General features: G+C 55.5%; 1 protein-coding gene across 4 annotated transcripts in view; it reads right to left on the reverse strand.

The window, feature by feature from the left end:
• Positions 1-5666, reverse strand: part of PEMT (phosphatidylethanolamine N-methyltransferase) — a 60044-nt gene extending 54378 nt beyond the window's left edge. The window contains exon 1 of one of the 4 annotated variants that reach the window (XM_081110763.1): positions 4065-5666. Coding sequence is in view for 1 of the 4 variants with exons in the window: in XM_081110758.1 (XP_080966884.1) it covers positions 3219-3281 (63 nt within the window). In the remaining 3 variants the exon portion in view is untranslated. Of the gene's footprint in view, positions 1-2480; positions 2822-3218; positions 3411-3661; positions 3930-4064 lie in introns of those variants that run through there. The other 3 variants (XM_081110762.1, XM_081110758.1, XM_081110760.1) reach the window with 3 other exon arrangements.
• Positions 5667-17817: the final 12151 nt, after the last annotated feature.

Raw genomic sequence — 17817 nt, forward strand, 5'->3', positions numbered from 1 at the left:
CTCAATCCCCAGTAGGAGGCGTGTAGGAGGCAGCCAGTCAATGATTCTCTCTCATCATTGATGTTTCTCTCTCCCTTTCTCTCTGAAATCAATTTTAAAAAAATGTTTTTTAATCTGTAATTATGTTGAGATTCATGCAAGATGTATTGATAGTTTGTTCCTTCTCTTTTTTTAAAAAAATATATTTCTTTATTGATTTCAGAGAGGAAGGGAGAGGGAGAGAGAGATAGAGACATCAGTGATGAGAGAGAATAAATGATCGGCTGCCTCCTGCACATCCCCCACTGGGGATCGAGCCTGCAACCCAGGCATGTGCCCTTGACCAGAATCGAACCTGGGACCCTTCAGTACGCAGGCCGACTCTCTATCCACTGAGCCAAGCCGGCCAGGGCAGTTTGTTCCTTCTTATTGCTGCATAGTATTTCATAGTATGGAATGTACCATACTTTTAAAATTATTTTTTTTTTATTGACTTGAGGGGGAGGGGGAAAAATAGAAATATCAATGATGAGAATCATTGATTGGCTGCCTCCTGCACACGCCCACGGGGGACTGAGCCCACAACCCAGGCATATGCCCTGACTGGGAATCGAACTGTGACCTCCTCGTTCAGAGGTCGATGCTCAACTACTGAGCCACACTGGCCAGGGGGATGTACCATATTTTTGTTTAATAATCCATGGAAGGACATTTTGGTTGTTTCCAGTTTGGGGCTATTATGAATAAAGCTGCTGTGATATTCATGTATTTTTTTAAAAGGAATCTCATTAATTTCTTTTTACTTGTTAAAATGCAGCTACTAGAGAAGTTTAAATTAGAAATATGGCACGGATTCCTTCTAGACAGCCCCTCCAGCGCTCCGACCCTGCAGCCAGCGGCCCTGGGCGAGGAGGAGCCTTGAAAACTCCCTCGGGCCAGGGACCGGCAGCTTTTAAAACCAGAGATTTTGATTGAGGAGGGAGGAGAGCTACCACATAAAATACATGTTACATGTTGTTGGTTTATTTTTTTGAAGGAAAATCCCTTGGCAACAGGAAGCTTAACTGTACCAATAAGGGCAGGAGTGAAAAAAATCGAACATTAGTCAGAGAGGGTCACTGCGGCTGGTCCCAGTTCCGGCCAGCTGCACAGCCCCACCCGCGCTGGGGAAGAGGCCTGCCCAGGGCTGACCCTCACTTCCTGCTCTTTTTTAACGTATGTGTGTGTATGTATTTTGTTAATCCTCACTGAAGGATATTTTTCCATTGATTTTCAGAGAGAGTGGGAGAGACAGGTGGGAGGGAGGCAGGAGTGGAGGAAAGACAGTTAGTTGCCTCCCACATGCACCCCAACCAGGCCCCCAACCAGGCCGGGGATCCAACCTGCAACCCAGGTACACACCCTTGACTGGGAACTGAACTCATGACCCTTGGACGTGCAGGCTGATGCTCTAGCCACTGAGCCCACTGGCCAGGGCCACCTCCTGCTTCTAAGTCTAGAACAGAGGCTTCTCTCGGACACCGGGGACAGGAGCCTGGCCCTCCCGCGGCCTCCCTGGGCCCCCCCCAACCTCCCCCGCCCCCCCTTCTGCCCTGTGGCTCGAAGTCCCGCCTGCGTTGGCGGTGGGCCACCCTCCGGGGCCAGGCAATGCTGAGGTCCCTCCCCGGCGTCCCGGGGCCCTTCCATCTGAGATGTGCTGTGGCAGGAAGCATGGACCCCAGGCCCACCACTGGCCACTGGCCACTGACCACTGTCCGAACGCTGCTCAAAGGCCATTCACAAAGTAAGATTCTAAGAATTCCATCTGCGGGCGCATCCTCCGCGGCGGCTCCCTGGTTGGCGATGCCCTGATCGGGTGCTCCTTCCACGGGGTTCACGCCGGACTGCCCGAGCTGTACCCACACGGTCTATCACCCACCCAACTGTATGCTATTCCTTCCTTCCTTTCTTTTTTTAATATATTTTATTGATTTTTTACAAAGAGGAAGGGAGAGGGATAGTTAGAAACGTCGATGCGAGAGAAACACTGACCAGCTGCCTCCTGCACGCCCCCCACCGGGGATGTGCCCGCAACCCAGGTACATGCCCCTGACCGGAACCGAACCGGGACCCTTCAGTCCGCAGGCCGACGCTCTATCCACTGAGCCAAACCGGCCCGGGCTATTCCTTTCTTAAAAAATATATTGTACTGATTTCTGAGAGGCAGGGGCAGGGAGACAGAGACAGAAACAGCAGTGATGAGGCTCACTGGCTGGCAGCCTCCTGCAGGCCCGACACTGGATCGAACCGGGACTCCTTGAGCGGCATGTCATTCTTAGGGAAGAGTTTACTAAGCAAAACAGCAGGCACCGTCCTCTCCGCGGCCCCCCAGCACCCGCTGCACGGCCGCCCCCCACAGGCCGCCCCGTCTCTGCGCCTGGGCCGCCCCCCGCCTCCGCCGGCACCTCCGCCGGCGGGACCCCAGCTCCCGGGGCCCAACCCTCCTCCCCTGAGGCACGGACCGTTTTCTCCTTCAGGAAACTGTCTGTCTCCAGCTTTACTGTCTCCCTCACTAGGACGCAGGCGGCGAGAGCAGGCGTCTGGCTGCCCCCCAACACCAGGCTCCCGGGGAAGACCCGCGGTCTGCGCGGCGGGCGAAGGGGGTGAGCGAGCGGAGGCGCTGCAGGCAGGGGGCCTGGGCGCGTGGAGAGCGGTGGGCGGAGAGGGGAGGGCAGGGAAATCTCAGCGGCAGCTGTGAAAGGAGGGGGGACGCGGGACAGAGGAAAAGCCGCGGAACCGGGAGCCTAGGGAGACGCCCTGGAAGGCGCGCGCTCGCCCGCGGCTGCAAAGGACGCCGCCCAGCGAGAGTCGGACACCGGCCGCCACCCCAGGGGCCGCCCGCCAAGGGAGGGCCGCGGCCCACAGCCCCGCGCCGCCCGGGGCCCGCATGGGCGGCCCCGCCCCCGCCCCGCACAGGCCTCCTTCACGCCCACGCCCACGCTCACTCTGACTCAACCTCGGAGGCTCCCCCCTCACCCAGACCACAGACCCCGCCATGCGGCCGGGGCGCTCGGGCACACGCGCGACCCAGGAGCCCCTCCTCCCACACGCACACCCGCCCTCGCCCGCCACGCCACGCCACGCCCCCGTTGCCTGGTGACGGTGGGCCCGCCCACCAAGCGTCGGAGGCGGCGCCCGTGGGTCGCGGGCTCGGCCGGCCGGGTCCCTCTCCGGTTCCCCGCTGGCCTCCCGGACAGTACCTGCCCGAAGTCGATGTTGCCCAGGCCTCCGCAGCAGTCGGGCCCCGCCACCGAGCTGCTCATGGGCTCTGCTCCCGGCCCCCGAGCCTCTCCCCGGGGGACGCCTCTGGGGGGACCGCCTCTAGAGGGACCGCTCGGGGCCTCGCCACCACCTGCCCCAGGACCGGCCCCATTGCGCCCGGGAAGCGCCGCCTGCCGGGGCGCTTTCCCGGTGACCCCAACCTCTCTGGGGTCCCTGGGAAATGTAGTTTCTCGTCCCCGCGACGCGCCACTTTCCTGGAGCTCGCGAGCCGGCCTCTTGGGGAACGAGAACTACAAGTCCCAGGATTGTACGCAGCAGGGACCGCCGCTTCCGAGGCGGAATCGCGGCCGTGTCCGCGGGGGTTCGGCCTCCCGCCTCGCCCCCTCGGTCCCCGGCTCCCGCTCCCGGTCCGCCCGCCTACCTGGGCTCCCGTCCTGGGCTGGCGGCGGCGAGGCCAGAGGCCAGCGGCGGCGGGTCGCAGGTATAAGTAGCTTCCCGCGCCGCCCCCGCGACCTTGGCCCTGGCCCAGGCCCGGCCCCCGCCCCCTTCTGAGATCTGCGTTTGCCCAGAGGCGGTGCAGGCGGCGCAGCCCCGAAGCCGGAGGCCCAGGCTACTGCTCGGCCCACGGGCCTCCGCCCCCGCGGCCTCCATGCCCTCCGTCCCCGCCAGAGACTCCTCCACTCCGTTCCTCCACGCATTCTCTCACCCACTGGCCAACAACACAAAGTTCACGCCCACGCTGGCTCCTCACGGAAATAGGAGACAAAACATGAGCAAGGATCGTAACTTGGACAAGTCCTAAAGGAAAAGCGGGCTAAGGGTACCGGGGACAGATGCCGCAGCGAGGCGCGGTGGAGGCGGACCGGCCAGGGGGAAGGGGCACTTCCGGAGTCCAGACGCGGCGGGCGGAGGGAAGAGGCGAGGAAGTGATTCTGGATGGCGGGTCCCAGCAGAGCCGCCTGTGCACCGGGCGTTACCCATGTACGTGCGGAGAGACGAGAGACCCCCACCGTTTGCCCAGTCACCAGTCCCTGGGGGGTCGGGACCAGACAGCTGCTTCCTGATGGAGGCTGCCCCCCCGCACCCCCCCCCCGCACCCACCAGGCACCCACCCGCCCGGAGCAGGCCACGCCCCTGTGCGACTGCCCTGCAGACGGGCCCACCTTCACCACCAGGCTGTGCAGCTGGAGAGCTGCGCTCACAGCTCCGGGACTTTCCAACAGGTGCCGGGGCTGGCGGCCTGCTGAGCACCCTGCGGCAACCAGAGCCCATTCCGAGGAGCCCCCCAAGGGGAGGGCTCTTGGGGAGCGTTGCCCTCCCCCTGCACGGCTACTTCGCAGAAGCCCGTTTTCCCCTGACCTACCTGGCCACCCCTGTTGTTTTTTAAGCCAGGAAATGAGTTTTTGTGTGTTTCGTTGATCTGAGAACAAAGAAGGTAAACATCAGAGGTCACACCAGAGCTGATGCAACCGGAGGAACCCCCTCCACCTCAGCCTGTGCCCTGCACTCTGTCTGAAAAGGAAACACCCAGACATGTGGAAGCCAGCCTGCAGCTCCAAGTGTGACGGATTGTTGGGATCAAAAGCCTCCTGCTGAAGAGAGTTCCGGGAGGAGCCTTTGCCGGCCTGGGCCTCCCCTGGCCTGAGAGCTTGTGGGGAAACCATCCAGGCCAGCCTGTCACTGGACTGTTCCGTCGGGGGCACCCCTGGCAAATAGGGAAGTCCCTGTGCTCGCACACCTCAGGCGGTGGAAGACTCACCCCTCTAAGGTGGCCTGCTCCGCCGCCGTCTATTCATGGCACAGCCCCTGAAGCGTCAACAAACAGAAGCTCCCGCCCTGCGGACGAAAGGGCCACGTGCTGACCTGACCAGCCGGGGAGGCCTGCGTGGCGGTCTTGCAAACGTAAAGACCTGAAGTCACCACAAAGGATGTCTGAAATTAAAACGTCACCTAGAAGCAGCTATGGTGGGTCGTCATGTTCTAGGCGGGCATCTTCCCTGACAAGGTCAACCTTTAGCTTAACTGAGCCTACTGTCCGTCTGCATCTCTGATAACACACCCTTGAAATGTCTGGGTAACTTGTAACTCCCCTTTTTCCAGACCCCTCAGGGCACACCCAAATGCCCTGGGCGCCAGGACGGAGACCACAGGTTCCTTCACTGTTAAAAGCATGTGTCTGTCATTTTACTTTTTATCCAGCCTAGAGGTTCCCCTCCTCCTCACCCGCCCCCACTCTCCGCTTTGCTTTCTCCCGCCTCCCTAATCTGTCACCAGTGGATCTCATGTGACCCACCTTCGTCTCCTCCTCGGATGGTCATGTATTAAACAGGGTGAAGAACCGCCATTCTCTGGAGCACCATCTCAATACGTTGAGGTTCTGCTTCCCGGCAACTGTCGACAGTTTGGCTCAAATAAACACAAAAATTATTTATAGGTTTGAATTTTTTTTTTTTTTACATTAACACCTTCAAAGTTATCTCTCTTTGCCCCTTGATAAATCTTCAGATATGGAAGGCAATTGATCTCAACTCACAGTCGCTCTGAGGCAGACATCTGCAGATGGCCTCTCTGGCCAGGACTTTGACCCTTGCTATGAGGGGATCAAAGCTAACAGCCATTTCTGGTTCATAGGTCGATGCTCAACCACTGAGCCACGCCGGCTGGGCTAACAGCCATTTCTTCATTGCTTTCCTCCTCCCCTTCTTGGCACTGGATCTGGCTGCATGGCTCCCAGCAATCACTAAAATGGGCTTTTATTACTAAAATTAACATTAGCTTATTGGGTGGCTTTGAATAGAACTTAAACCTTTCCCGACTCTGAATCTATTTTCTGTTCATAAAATAGGTGTAACAATATCTTGAGCACAGCCATGGTGAGGAGTAGAGGTAATGATGTGCACGAAAGTGCTCAGTACACGGTTCTCCGCGTCTGCCTTCCTTTCTGTGTAACTGCGTTTGCATGCATGACACTCCTGGGCACACTGGGCTGTAGGATCAGCCCAGCATGGGGCCCAGGAGAGCTGGGTGACAGTGACTGTTGTAATTAGCTAGTTACTAATAATAGGAAAGGAGCGAAGGGGGGACCGAGACATGGGCATGTCATCTTGTTGTGGCAGAATGCACGGGAGAACGGCCAGCCAGCTCTGAGGGAGGGAAGTTTAACCTTCATTTCGCACATCTGCTAGTCCAGGGGATTCCAGATCCAAAGCCTGAACTGAACTCGTGGGGAGGTTCTGGCCTATATGTCTCCTCCCATGACGGCCCCTGAGGGTCCCCGCAGCTCCGCCCTAGTCAGCTGTGGGGGGGGCCCTGGGGTTAGGCTCTGCAGCTCCACCCAAGTCAGTCAGAGTGGGGAAGGAAGACCACAGTTTTAACCAGACACTGAACTAGGTTGCAAGGCCCCCCTCCCCCGCCCCCGCCCCCATTTTCCTTTTCAATCTGGGCAGCTTCCCCAGGAAGCTGCAACTTCACACTCCTCAGGGGACCAAAGGGGAGATGGACACATGGGCAGTGAAGTTGGGGTGACTAGAGAAGGTGCCTGTCAGTCACACCGGGGAACAGAGGTCTTTGGCCAGGACCGGCGGAGCCACAGCAAGCCCACAAGATTTGGGGATGCCTAACCCCTGAACAAGAGTTCCCTCTCTTGTTGCTCTAGCTCAGTGGTCGGCAGACTGCGGCTCGCGAGCCACATGCGGCTCTTTGGCCCTTGAGTGTGGCTCTTCCTAAGCCTTAGGAGGACCCTAATTAAGTTAATAACAATGTACCTGCCTATATAGTTTAAGTTTAAAAAATCTGGCACTCAGAAGAAATTTCAGTTGTTGTGCTGTTGACATGTGGCCGTGCTGCCCGGTGAGTGTGCCGACCGCTGCAGTCAGCTGCTCTTGTTGCTGAGTGCTCTTGGCTCTCGGCTCTTGCACTTGCCTGTGTGGCGCACGGTCCTGGGGACCCACACACAGAGGACTAACGGACAACTGGGAACACATAGGCCGCGCCAGCCCGAGGCTGGACTGGACTCGGCTCCACGTGGAACGGAGCCTCTGGCCCTGGCTCTGCCTCCAGCTCTGCTGAGCCCCGGCGACACTGCTTCCTCGCGGGGCTGAGGGAGATGAGACCTCGGAAACGGGTTTCATGCCACAGAAATAACGCTTCCCACAGGGCCGCGTCCTCGCGTGCGAGTCTCGGAGAATTCCTCTTATCGGGATGTTGCAACTGTGGGCGAACGGGGCCACGTGCTGACCTGACCGCTCCGGGGAGGCCCGCGTGGCGGTCTTGCAGACTCAGACCTAAAGTCACCACCAAGGACGGTCTGAAATGAAACTGTAACTACAGCAGTGATGGTGGGCCGTTACATCCTCGGCCGGAATCTTCCCTGACAAGGGCAGCCTTTACCGTCACTGAGCCCGTCTGTCTTTCTGCATCTGTGATTACACACCCTTGACATGTCTGGGTAACGTGTAACTTCTTTCTCTGCACCCCTTGGGGCACAACCTAATGTGCCTGGGTTCCAGGACAGAGACCACAAACTCCTTCACTATCATGTTAATTGATCCTGCACCCACCTAAGTGTGTGTCTATCATTTTACTTTGTATCCAATCCCAGAGGTTTCCCTGCTTTGCTTCCTCCCACCTCTCTAGTCTATCACCAATGAATTTCATGTAACCCACCTACGTCCCTCCTTTGATTGCAAAGTATAAATACAGATGTAACCCACCATTCTCCAGAGCATTAGCTCAACTCATTGAGGTTCTGCTTCCCAGCAATTGTCGACAGTTTGGTTCAAGTAAACTCACAAAAGTTCTTTACAGGTTTCAATGGTTTTTTTACGTTAACACAAGAAATCCACTCCCCCCACAGGTTTGGGTGAGGACCCTCCCCAGGACATCCGTGACAGCACAAATGTCTTGCAGGGGTTAAGATATTAATCTTGGTAACAGAGGGAGGCAGGTAGCAGCAGCTCAGGGGTCCTGCCAAGTCCCAGAAGGACCTGGGGTGAGGAGCCAGGATGGGGAGTCAGAGCTGCTCTCCAGACAGCCTCCCCAAGCCACCAAAAGCCACAGCATCAGGAGGGTCAGTAATCAGTGGTTCTCCCATTGATGTTTCTCTCTCTCCCTCTCCTTTCCTCTCTGAAATCAATAAAAATATATTGGGGGAAAAAAAACAAAAAGAATTAGAAGCAAAGCCTGGCTGGTGTGGCTCAGTGATTGAGCGTCAACCTATGAACCAGGAGGTCATGGTTTGATTCCTGGTCAGGGGGAATGCAGGAGACAGCTGATCGATGACTCTCTCTCATCATTGATGTTTCCATCTTTCTCTCTCTTCCTTCCTCTTTCTGAAATCAATAACAATCTATATTTTTAAAAAGAATCACCTTTCCATTGTGCTGAGATGTCGGATTCCCCTATGATCCATCCGCTGCCCAACTTGACTTCTCTCTGCAGCAGTGGTTCTCAACCTTCCTAATGCTGAGACCCTTTAATACAGTTCCTCATGTTGTGGTGACCGCCAACCATAAAATTATTTTCGTTGCTACTTCATAACTGTCATTTTGCTACTGTTATGAATCGTAATGTAAATATCTGACATGCAGGATGTCTTTTCATTGCTACAAATTGAACATAATTAAAGCATAGTGATGAATCACAAAAACAATATGTAATTATATATGTGTTTTCTGAAGGTCTTAGGCGACCCCTGTGAAAGGGTCGTTGACCCCCAAAGGGGTCGCGACCCACTGGTTGAGAACCGCTGCTCTACAGCCTTTGTTGCCATCTAACAGCTTTATTTAGCTCACTTATGTGTAGTGTCTGTCTCCCCAGAGAATGGAGCTGCATGAGGGCAGAGATTTTATCTGTTTATACACGACTCTCTCCCTGGCACCTGGGTTGTGCCTGGCTGCCTGGCACAAAGCAGGCGCTCAAGAATGAATGAATGAATGAATGAATGAATGAATGAATGAATGAATAAAGAGTTTCATCATTCCCAAATTTGGGGATTCCATGGACAAAACACTTCTCAGTGACCCTGTCTATGAAATGGGGAGGGTGATCAGATCTGTGGATAGGAAATCAAGTCAACCAGTGAGACTTAAAGTCTCCCCCCACTTCTTGGCTGTGTGGCCTGAGGCAAGTGACTTACCCTCTCTGACTCTCATAGAAGAGGAAACCCTAACCATAGAAATGAGAGCCAGGATGTTCGAGCTCTTAAAAACCTGCAGCCTCGGCGTTTCGTTTCCCTCAGGCCTCCTACCGCCCTGTGAGGTAAGGCCTGCGATTCTGACTTCTCATTCGAGGGAGCCGACTCAGTGGCAGGGAGCGCCCACCGGGAGTCACACGGCTGCCTGCCAGCCCCCAGCCGAGCCGCCTTCCCCACCACCCAGCCCTGCCTCCAAGGACTGAGGACAGGGACGCAGTGCAGGCCAGCACTCGCTCAGAAACCAGCTCTCAGAACCCGCCTTCTCCCCGCCTTCTCTGCGTCTCCATCAATCCACCGCAGAGTCCAGTTCAAGCTTCCTCCCGGGCGGCCTGGTCCTCACCATAGCAGGCGCCGCTGGGCTGCCTCTCCCGCCTGCTTTCTGGCCCCGCCCGCAGCCTCTTCTCGGGGCTCCGGCCACAGGGCCCGCAGCCCTCCGCTCGGGGAGCGAGGGCGTCTCCTGCGCTGGTGCCCTCAGCACCGTCAGGCACCCCCGGAATATCCTCGCAGACACAGGAACCCATGGACCATGCGGGCCAGCTGGGCTTACCCATGGAGTTATCCCTCAGAAATGGAGACAAAGTCGAGATATCGCCAGACGAAGGCTAGGAGAGCCCAGCCAGCCCAGGCCCCGGGAGGACAGGGCGAGGAGATGGGGCGTCTACATGGACGTTAGATGTCTGCGACAGTGCAGATGCCTTGTAGGAGGTACGTATCCATCTTGGTAACTGAGAGGAAGGCAGGCAGCCCCTCGGGCGCGGGGCTGAGCAACAGGAGGAGCCAGCACTGGGCCTCCGCCTTCACAGCTGCCTCCCAGCCGCAGGCCCACACGCTCTCCGAGTGCCAGCGCGTGCCCGGGCCCTGAGGCGCCAAGCAGGTCTCGGCAGGTTCCAAGGGCCTGAGGCCCATCGTTGGTTCACACTGGAGTGCAGTTCTGTCCACACCCCGGAGCCCAGGCCCTGCTGGTTCCACCCTGAGCCAAGAAGGGCAGCTGAGGGCGGGGGTGCGAGGCCTGCCGCAGTGGGTCAGGTGAGCAATCCTAGCCAAGCAACAGTGTGGGGAGGGCAGACGCTGGGTAGGAGAAGATGGCATTTCCCACTTCATTCAAGGAGTGGAGGGGGGGGTAGTGGGGGGGGGGGACGGGTGGAGCGTTAAGAGCGCCTGAGAGCTGCAGGGACCGACAGTGCAGAGGTGCGATACCACGCTGGCCTGCCCGACAGCCACAGGTACCTAGAGAACAGCATGTGATGTGAGAAACGGTGGGTCAGGCGCAGGACGGGCAGGGAGGCCATCGTGATTAGAGTTAAGGGTTGGGTTGGGCCTCAGCAAAGACATTCCCTCTGTGGCAGATGGGTCCGCTTAATGGTGGAACCCCACCTGGACCATCTGCACGGCTGGTCCCCAGCCCCCACCCTTTCCCTGAAGCAGCCTCTGTCCCACAGCACGTGACACCCTCGCTCGGAACTGCAGTGGCTCCCTAGTTGCTGGGGTCCAGCCCCAGCAGGTCCAGGGATCCCCAAAGGTGTGGACGGAGTCGGCAACGAAGGCATGACACGGAGGCAGCGTTCAGTTGATCAGCATAGTTGGGTTCTCCAGCCAGGTTCTGTTGATCAGCATAGAGAGGTTCTCCTGCCAGGTTCTATCCAGGATCTCCAGCCAAGTTCTGTCCAGGTTCTCTTGCTAGGTTCTCCAGCCAGGTTCTGTAGCCATGCTCCCTCGCTAGGTTCTCCAGCCAGGTTCTGTCCAGCTTCTCCAGCCAGGTTCAGTCACCAGGTTCTAGTCAGATTCTCTTGCCATGTTCTATCCAGGTTCTGTAGCCAGATTCTGTCTCTAGGTTCTTCAGCCAGGTTCTCTCGCTAGGTTCTGTGGCCAGTTTCTGTCCAGGATCTTTTGTCATGTTCTCTCCAGCGAAGTTCTTCTGTCTCTAGGTTCTGTGTCTAGGTTCTGTGTCTAGGTTCTGTGGCCAGTTTCTGTCCAGGATCTTTTGCCATGTTCTCTCCAGCGAAGTTCTTCTGTCTCTAGGTTCTGTGTAGGTTCTGTGTCTAGGTTCTGTGTCCTGTTGTCTTGTTACATCTGTATTTATACCAGTTGATTCCAATCCTATCAATCTCTATTCCAAAGGTTAGGGAGTTTCTTAGCTCCATTCCAGGGAGTAAAGATTATGTAGCTTAAGCATGATTGTTCGTAGTTAAAGTGATTAATTACCCGCCCGGCACTTAGTTAAGGGGTTTTATTCCCTCCCTAACTTCAGGGGAAAATCCCTACCTGGGGAAACAACCTTTCTCAGAGAGGCGACCTTGGTTAAAACACATAGTGCCAAGAAGGGGAGCAAACATATTAAGAACAGTATGCCATATATGCCAGGTCCCTTGAAGCAGCAAGGATGGACCGGCTCCCGGCACCTAGTGCCCAGACCGAGTCCAATCTGCCCAAGCGGGAGTGGGAGACCCTCCATGAATCAGTCCCTTCACGTACGATTCCCTCACTCAGGTTTCTGAGTACTTCTATGTGCAAGGCACTGGGATACAGGCGGACAAAGGCGGGGACGTGAGGGGAATGAGCCATTACAGGCTGCCCAGCGGTCCCAGGGTCCAGCAGGGGGGCCGAGAGGAGGGGCCCAAACCCGCCTGGAGCGGGGCTCCTGGGAGAGGCTGCGCGTTGCCCACACACACCGCGGCCGCAGCAAATGTCTCGGCAAACCCACTGCAGGCCCTCCCAGCTCGCCCTTCAGGCCAACTCGCCCGCCTTCTGCCGGTCCCCTCTGTGCTGGCCCTCCATGCAGAGCTGACCCCTTGGTCCTGCCTCTGAGAGTCCCCCAGACCCACAGGAGCCTCATTACGATGCTGAGCGCATCCAGCCGTTACTTTAACTGTCATTTTCCGGGAAATGAATTGCCATCTTCATCTTGTTTTCCTTTTCTTCTGCTATAGACACACCAGGACACCATGAGCAACCCTCCCCCCCGCCCCCCACCTCAGACCCCCACCAAGAAGGCGGCCTTTCCTACATAAAGTCCCGGCGTCTGCTAATCCAGGGGGGATGTTGCCGCATGCAGGCCCTCCGGGACCTTGGGCCATGCCTGTTAGCATGTCTGGTTGTCGCAGCCGGAGGTCGAGGCCAGGGATGCTGCTCAACACCCTACAAAGTGCAGGATGCCCCACAACCAAGAGTTACCCAGCCCCACCCGTCACAGCGCTGAGGCTGAGAGAGCTCTCTCCGGGCGGAAATACAGGGTGTATTTCAGGGCAGGAGGGCACTGCCTGAGGGAGGTGGGCTTCCTGGAGGGACCCAAGTCCAGGTTTCTATGCCGTGAGGCCATTGGCTAGCTGGTCTAGAAGGAAGGGCAGCTGGACATAGGTCGTGAAGAGACGAGGAAGGGAGCCTGCTGTCAACACCTCTGAAGGCCACTGGTGTCCACAAAATCTATGCTCTTTTCTCTTTCTGGGGACACCACGGGACCCCTTGAAGTGAGGTGTGGCCACGTGAGAGGAAGTGATGTCGCCACATTCAAGGCTGGCCCACCTCTTCCTCCCCATCCTCCCCATCCTCCCCATCTCTCCACTGAATCAGAGGACCCTGGAGTCCTGAAGTAAGGCAGAGCCACACGACGGAAGGGGCCTGGGTCCTTGCATGACTGCACAAAGCAGACCCCAGCGACTGGCCACCACAAGCCCCATCAGACTGTGACTGAACAAGATATGAATTTTTGCTGGACTGGCCGGGCTCAGTGCTTGAGCGCTGACCTATGAACCAGGAAGTCACTGTTCAATTCCCAGTCAGGGCACATGCCCAGGTTGTGGGCTTGATCCCCAGTGTGGGGCCTACAGGAGGCAGCTGATCAATGATTCTTTCCCATCACTGATGTTTCTATCTCTCCCTCTTCCTTACTCTCTGTAAAAAATCAATGAAATATATATATTTTTAAAAATATATTTTTAAAAGATAACTGCTCACTTGGCTGGCATGACTCAGTGGTTGAGCATTGACCTGGGAACCAGGAGGTCACAGTTCGATTCCCGGTCAGGACACATGCCCGGTTGCCAGCTCGATCCCTAGTGTGGAACATGCAGAAGGCAGCTGGCCAATGATTCTCTCTCATTGATGTTTCTATCTCTCTCCCTCTCTCTTCCTCTCTGAAATCAATAAAAATATATATATTTTAAAAAGATAGCTACTATAATTTAAAAAAAGAAAGAATTTTCATTGTGTTGCACCCTGGGATTTTGGGGTTTACTCATTATAGCAGTTAATCTTATTTAACTAAAACCAGACTGGGCCAGCAGAAATATCAAAGGTGGGAGACAAGGCCCCTTCCGTTTCTCAGAGCTGACTGAGCCCTGAGGCCCCGGCTGACCCTGAGCAATCCCACCCCTGCCCGTTACACTCTTCTGCAGGTTTTGCCAACCTTGGCAAATGGGCCCTCAATTAGGGTTTCAATTTTTAAAAGCAAAGGGATTCTTTGCACCCTGAGTTGTGCCACAGTCCTTACCAGTTACACAATCCGTGTCCTCTTTTCTGATGGACTGTGACCCCTGAGGGGCGGGCCTGGGCCCGACTTGCCGGGTGTCGCTGAGGTCCAGCAGAGCCCCCGGCGCACAGCGTCCCGAGGGACATGCGTGGGTGTCTCTGAGGGCGCAGCATCCCTCCCGGATGGCCCAGCCACCCTCTGCCTCACGTCTCCTGTGAGAAACAAAATCCAACCGACAGAGGCTTAGACAGGTAGACAGGAGGCTCTGCTTCCACACAACACAACTAGGGCAGGCAGCTGCCCGCGCAGAGACCCCAAGGCCACCACCCCTGAAACAGTTGACCTTTATCCTCATGCTGTGGCCTCATGGTCACCAGGTGGCTGCTGCAGCTCTAGTCATCACACTTGGGTTCAAGAAAGGCCAAAGGTGAGGGAAAGGTCAAGGGCCATACTAGCTTCACATGTCTCATGTCTCCTTTTTTTAAATATATATGCTAGTGGCCTGGTGCACGAAATTCGAGCATGGGAGAGGGGGTGTTCCTCAGCCTGGCCTGCACCCTCTCCAATCTGGGACCCCTCGAAAAATGTCCTACTGCCGGTTTACAGGGTTCAGGCCTAAACTGGCAGTCAGACATCCCTCTCACAATCCGGGACTGCTGGCTCCTAATCGCTCACCTACCTGCCTGCCTGCCTGATTGCCCCTAACCACTCTGCCTGCCGGCCTACTTGCCCCCAACTGCCCCCCGCCGCCAGCCTGCTTGCCCCCAAATGCCCCCCCCCCCGCCAGCCTGATCACCCCCAATAGCCCCCCTCGCTGTCCTGATCACCTCCAACTGACCCTCACTGATGGCCTGCTTGCCCCCAACTGGTCCCCCTGCTGGTCTGCTTACCCCCAACAGCCCCGCCCCCCACCAGCCTGATCACCCACAACTGTCCTCCCCTCTTGGCCTCTAACCGCCTCTACCTCGGCCCTGCCACCATGGCTTTGTCCAGAAGAACGTCCGGAAGGTCTCCTGGAAGGTCTCCCAGTCTAATTAGCATATTACCCTTTTACTAGTATAGATACTAGAGAACTGATGCACGAAATTGGTACAAGGGGCTTGGCCCTCGGAGCTGCGGCAGCTGCCTCAGCCCTTGCAGCCCCAGCTTCGTCCAGAAGGTCATTTGGAAGGACGTCCAGAAGGTCGTTCGGCTGTCCGATCTAATTAGCATATTACGCTTTTATTATTACAGATATTTTTTATTGATTTCAGAGAGGAAGAAAGAGGGAGAGAGAGAATCATTGATCCCAGCTGCCTCCTATATGTCCCCTAGTGGGAATCAAGCCCGAAAACCAGGCATGTGCCCTGACCAGGGATTGAACCATGACCTCCTGGTTCATAGGTAGAGGCTCAACTGCTGAACCACACAGGCCAGGCAGGTCTTTTTGCATCAGGAGAGGAAAAACTTTCCCAGAAATGCCCCAGCAGACTTCCACCTTAGCACTGATTGGCCAGAGCTGGGTCACATGACAGGCACCAGAAGCTGCAAAATTTGGTAACAAAATGGTCATGACTGCCTTAGAACAAGCACTTCAGACTCGCGGCCCGCGGGCCACAGGTGACCCACAGTGAATGTTTTGGCGGCCCAGCCAAGATAATGGCATGTAAGAAACATTTTAATAAAAATTTCATAACTTAATTTTTACAATATCCTGTTATACATAATTATTAATAATGAACTACAACGTTCGCTAATGACTGATTACTAGAATCGTGTTGCATTCATTTTCTTTATGTGTCTTACGCGCAGGCGCACCATTTCTCTCCACTGATACTAGCGGCGAATATTTTAGCAGCAGATCCCCACGTCATTAGTCTCGGACTGACTTGTTTGGTGTGCACAACAGGAAATATTTTGCTTTCGGAGAACAAGAAAAATAGGTTTATTTGTGTTACGCTTACTAATTTGTGCAGGTATTCAGTGTCTGGTAAGTTCATATTCAAGAAAAATATTAATTTTTATTAAAATGTTCTATTATTTTATGTTAACGATGACTCATTTATTTCAGCCCTTTGTATTCAGCAGGTCTCTATCGAAATAAACCTGTTTCTAGGAAAATTGAAGCTTTTGTTTGTTTGCGGCCACATACACTTAAACCTTGTCTATTTGGCCTGTGTTAGCCTTTGAGTTGGACATGCTTGCCTTAGAACATTGGTTTGAAAACTAACCTGTGTTTTGTTAGCACAAAGCAAATAGGTATTAGGAAATAGGCCTCTGGTGTCTGTCTCAACTTTCAGTCCTCATTTCTGGGGCTGTGGCCAGGAAGTCCCTCCTCCTAGGACCGAGAGGCCCATCGGGCCCGGTCTCCCTCGGTCACTTTGGCAGCGCTGAGCTCTGTCCCCAGCAGGTGGAAGCAGCGGGTTCTGAAGAACAAGCATGGCACTCACAGGGCCTCCCTCTGAGCAGCTGTCACAGCCCCCCGAGCCCTGGTCTTCTCAGGTGAGCAGCAAACTCCCACTCGGGCTCACGCATAGAGCCCGTATTTCTAAGGGCCCGGGACTGAAATTAGCCAGAAGAAGGAGGATGTGCTCTCAGGCAGACAACATTTAGCCAAACGCAGGAAACAACAGGAGAAGCCCAGGGACTGGGAACAGGGCAATAATCGCCAACACATGCCAAGCCCATCACAGGCATCGTGTCTTCCTGGACCCTCAAGTCAGCCCGAGGAAGTACTGCAAGCACACCCATTCTACAGATAGTAAAATTGAGGCTCACAAAGGTAATACCTGAGCAGTGTTCAGAATGTGGGCTCTGTGGTCAGACCAGGCTTATTCCCCAGCATGGTCATCCCCCAGCTGTGCTTAACCTCCTTGTGCTCAGTTGCTTCACCTGTAAAACAGAAATGATGGTAGTACCTACCTCAAAGGCACATTGGGCAAACTCCATCTAGTAACATGTGTAAAGTACTCAGGGCAGGCCCGGCCCAAGATCGGCCCTTAATGTATGTGAGCAAGTATTTGATGCCCATTTTATTGACAAGGGGACAGGAATTTACAAATAATTTTGCATTTGCTCATGGTCATGCAGCCAGTGACAGGGGGAGCCAGGGCTCAAAGCCAGGCGTCTCCAACCCCAGCCCCACAGTTTAAGCCGCTCATCAGCCAGCCTGGTGCCCATGAGCACGAGCCGCTGGCATAACAGACAGGAGAGCAGGTTATAACCACACCAGGCAACCGAGCGGGGCCACTTAGGAGCCCACGGGCAGAGCCCACGAGGGTGGCGGGACCACACGGGCTCATTCTGGGCACGTGTCCTGCAAAGCCATCGGGAAGAGAGCGGCCGAGGGGCTTTCAAGGCCTCCAGTCACTCCCACCAGCGGCCCTCTAACACGTCCCCCCGTCCTCCCTGCGGACCAACATGCCCCACTGAAAGGGGCCGTGTTTCCCGGCCTCCTGTGGGGTGGCCCATGACCTGGAGCTGGAAGTCTCTGAGTCGGGCTAACAGAGACCTTCTCTAAAGGGGCAACTCAAGTGGGAGTCGAGTCGTTTGCTCCTTCTTTCTTCTTCTTTTTGCCGTAAACCAGATGCGAGAGAGCAGTTACAGCGCCATCTGCCCAGGAGGCGACGTGAGGATGGAAGCCACACGCTGAGGGTGATGGTGTGGCGCTGCCAGCCTTAGTTCCTACCGCCCGCCATCTTCCATGTGAAAGTAAACCCTGATTTGTTTAAGGAACTACAGTCAAATCTCTCTTACCAACTGCCGGTTACAATTTCTATTGTCTGAGTATCACCTTTAGCATCACCCAGAAGTGGGTTTGAGTCACGCCTCCAACGCATGTGAGCCGTGAGACTGCAGCAATCACCCGACCAGTCACTCCAGCCTCGTTTCCTGGCGTGGTCAGTGGTTGCGATGAGACAGGCCGTGTAAGCCCTCAGCA

The sequence above is a fragment of the Myotis nattereri genome, assembly GCF_964212035.1.
Source record: "Myotis nattereri genome assembly, chromosome: 16".
Classification (NCBI taxonomy): domain Eukaryota; kingdom Metazoa; phylum Chordata; class Mammalia; order Chiroptera; family Vespertilionidae; genus Myotis; species Myotis nattereri.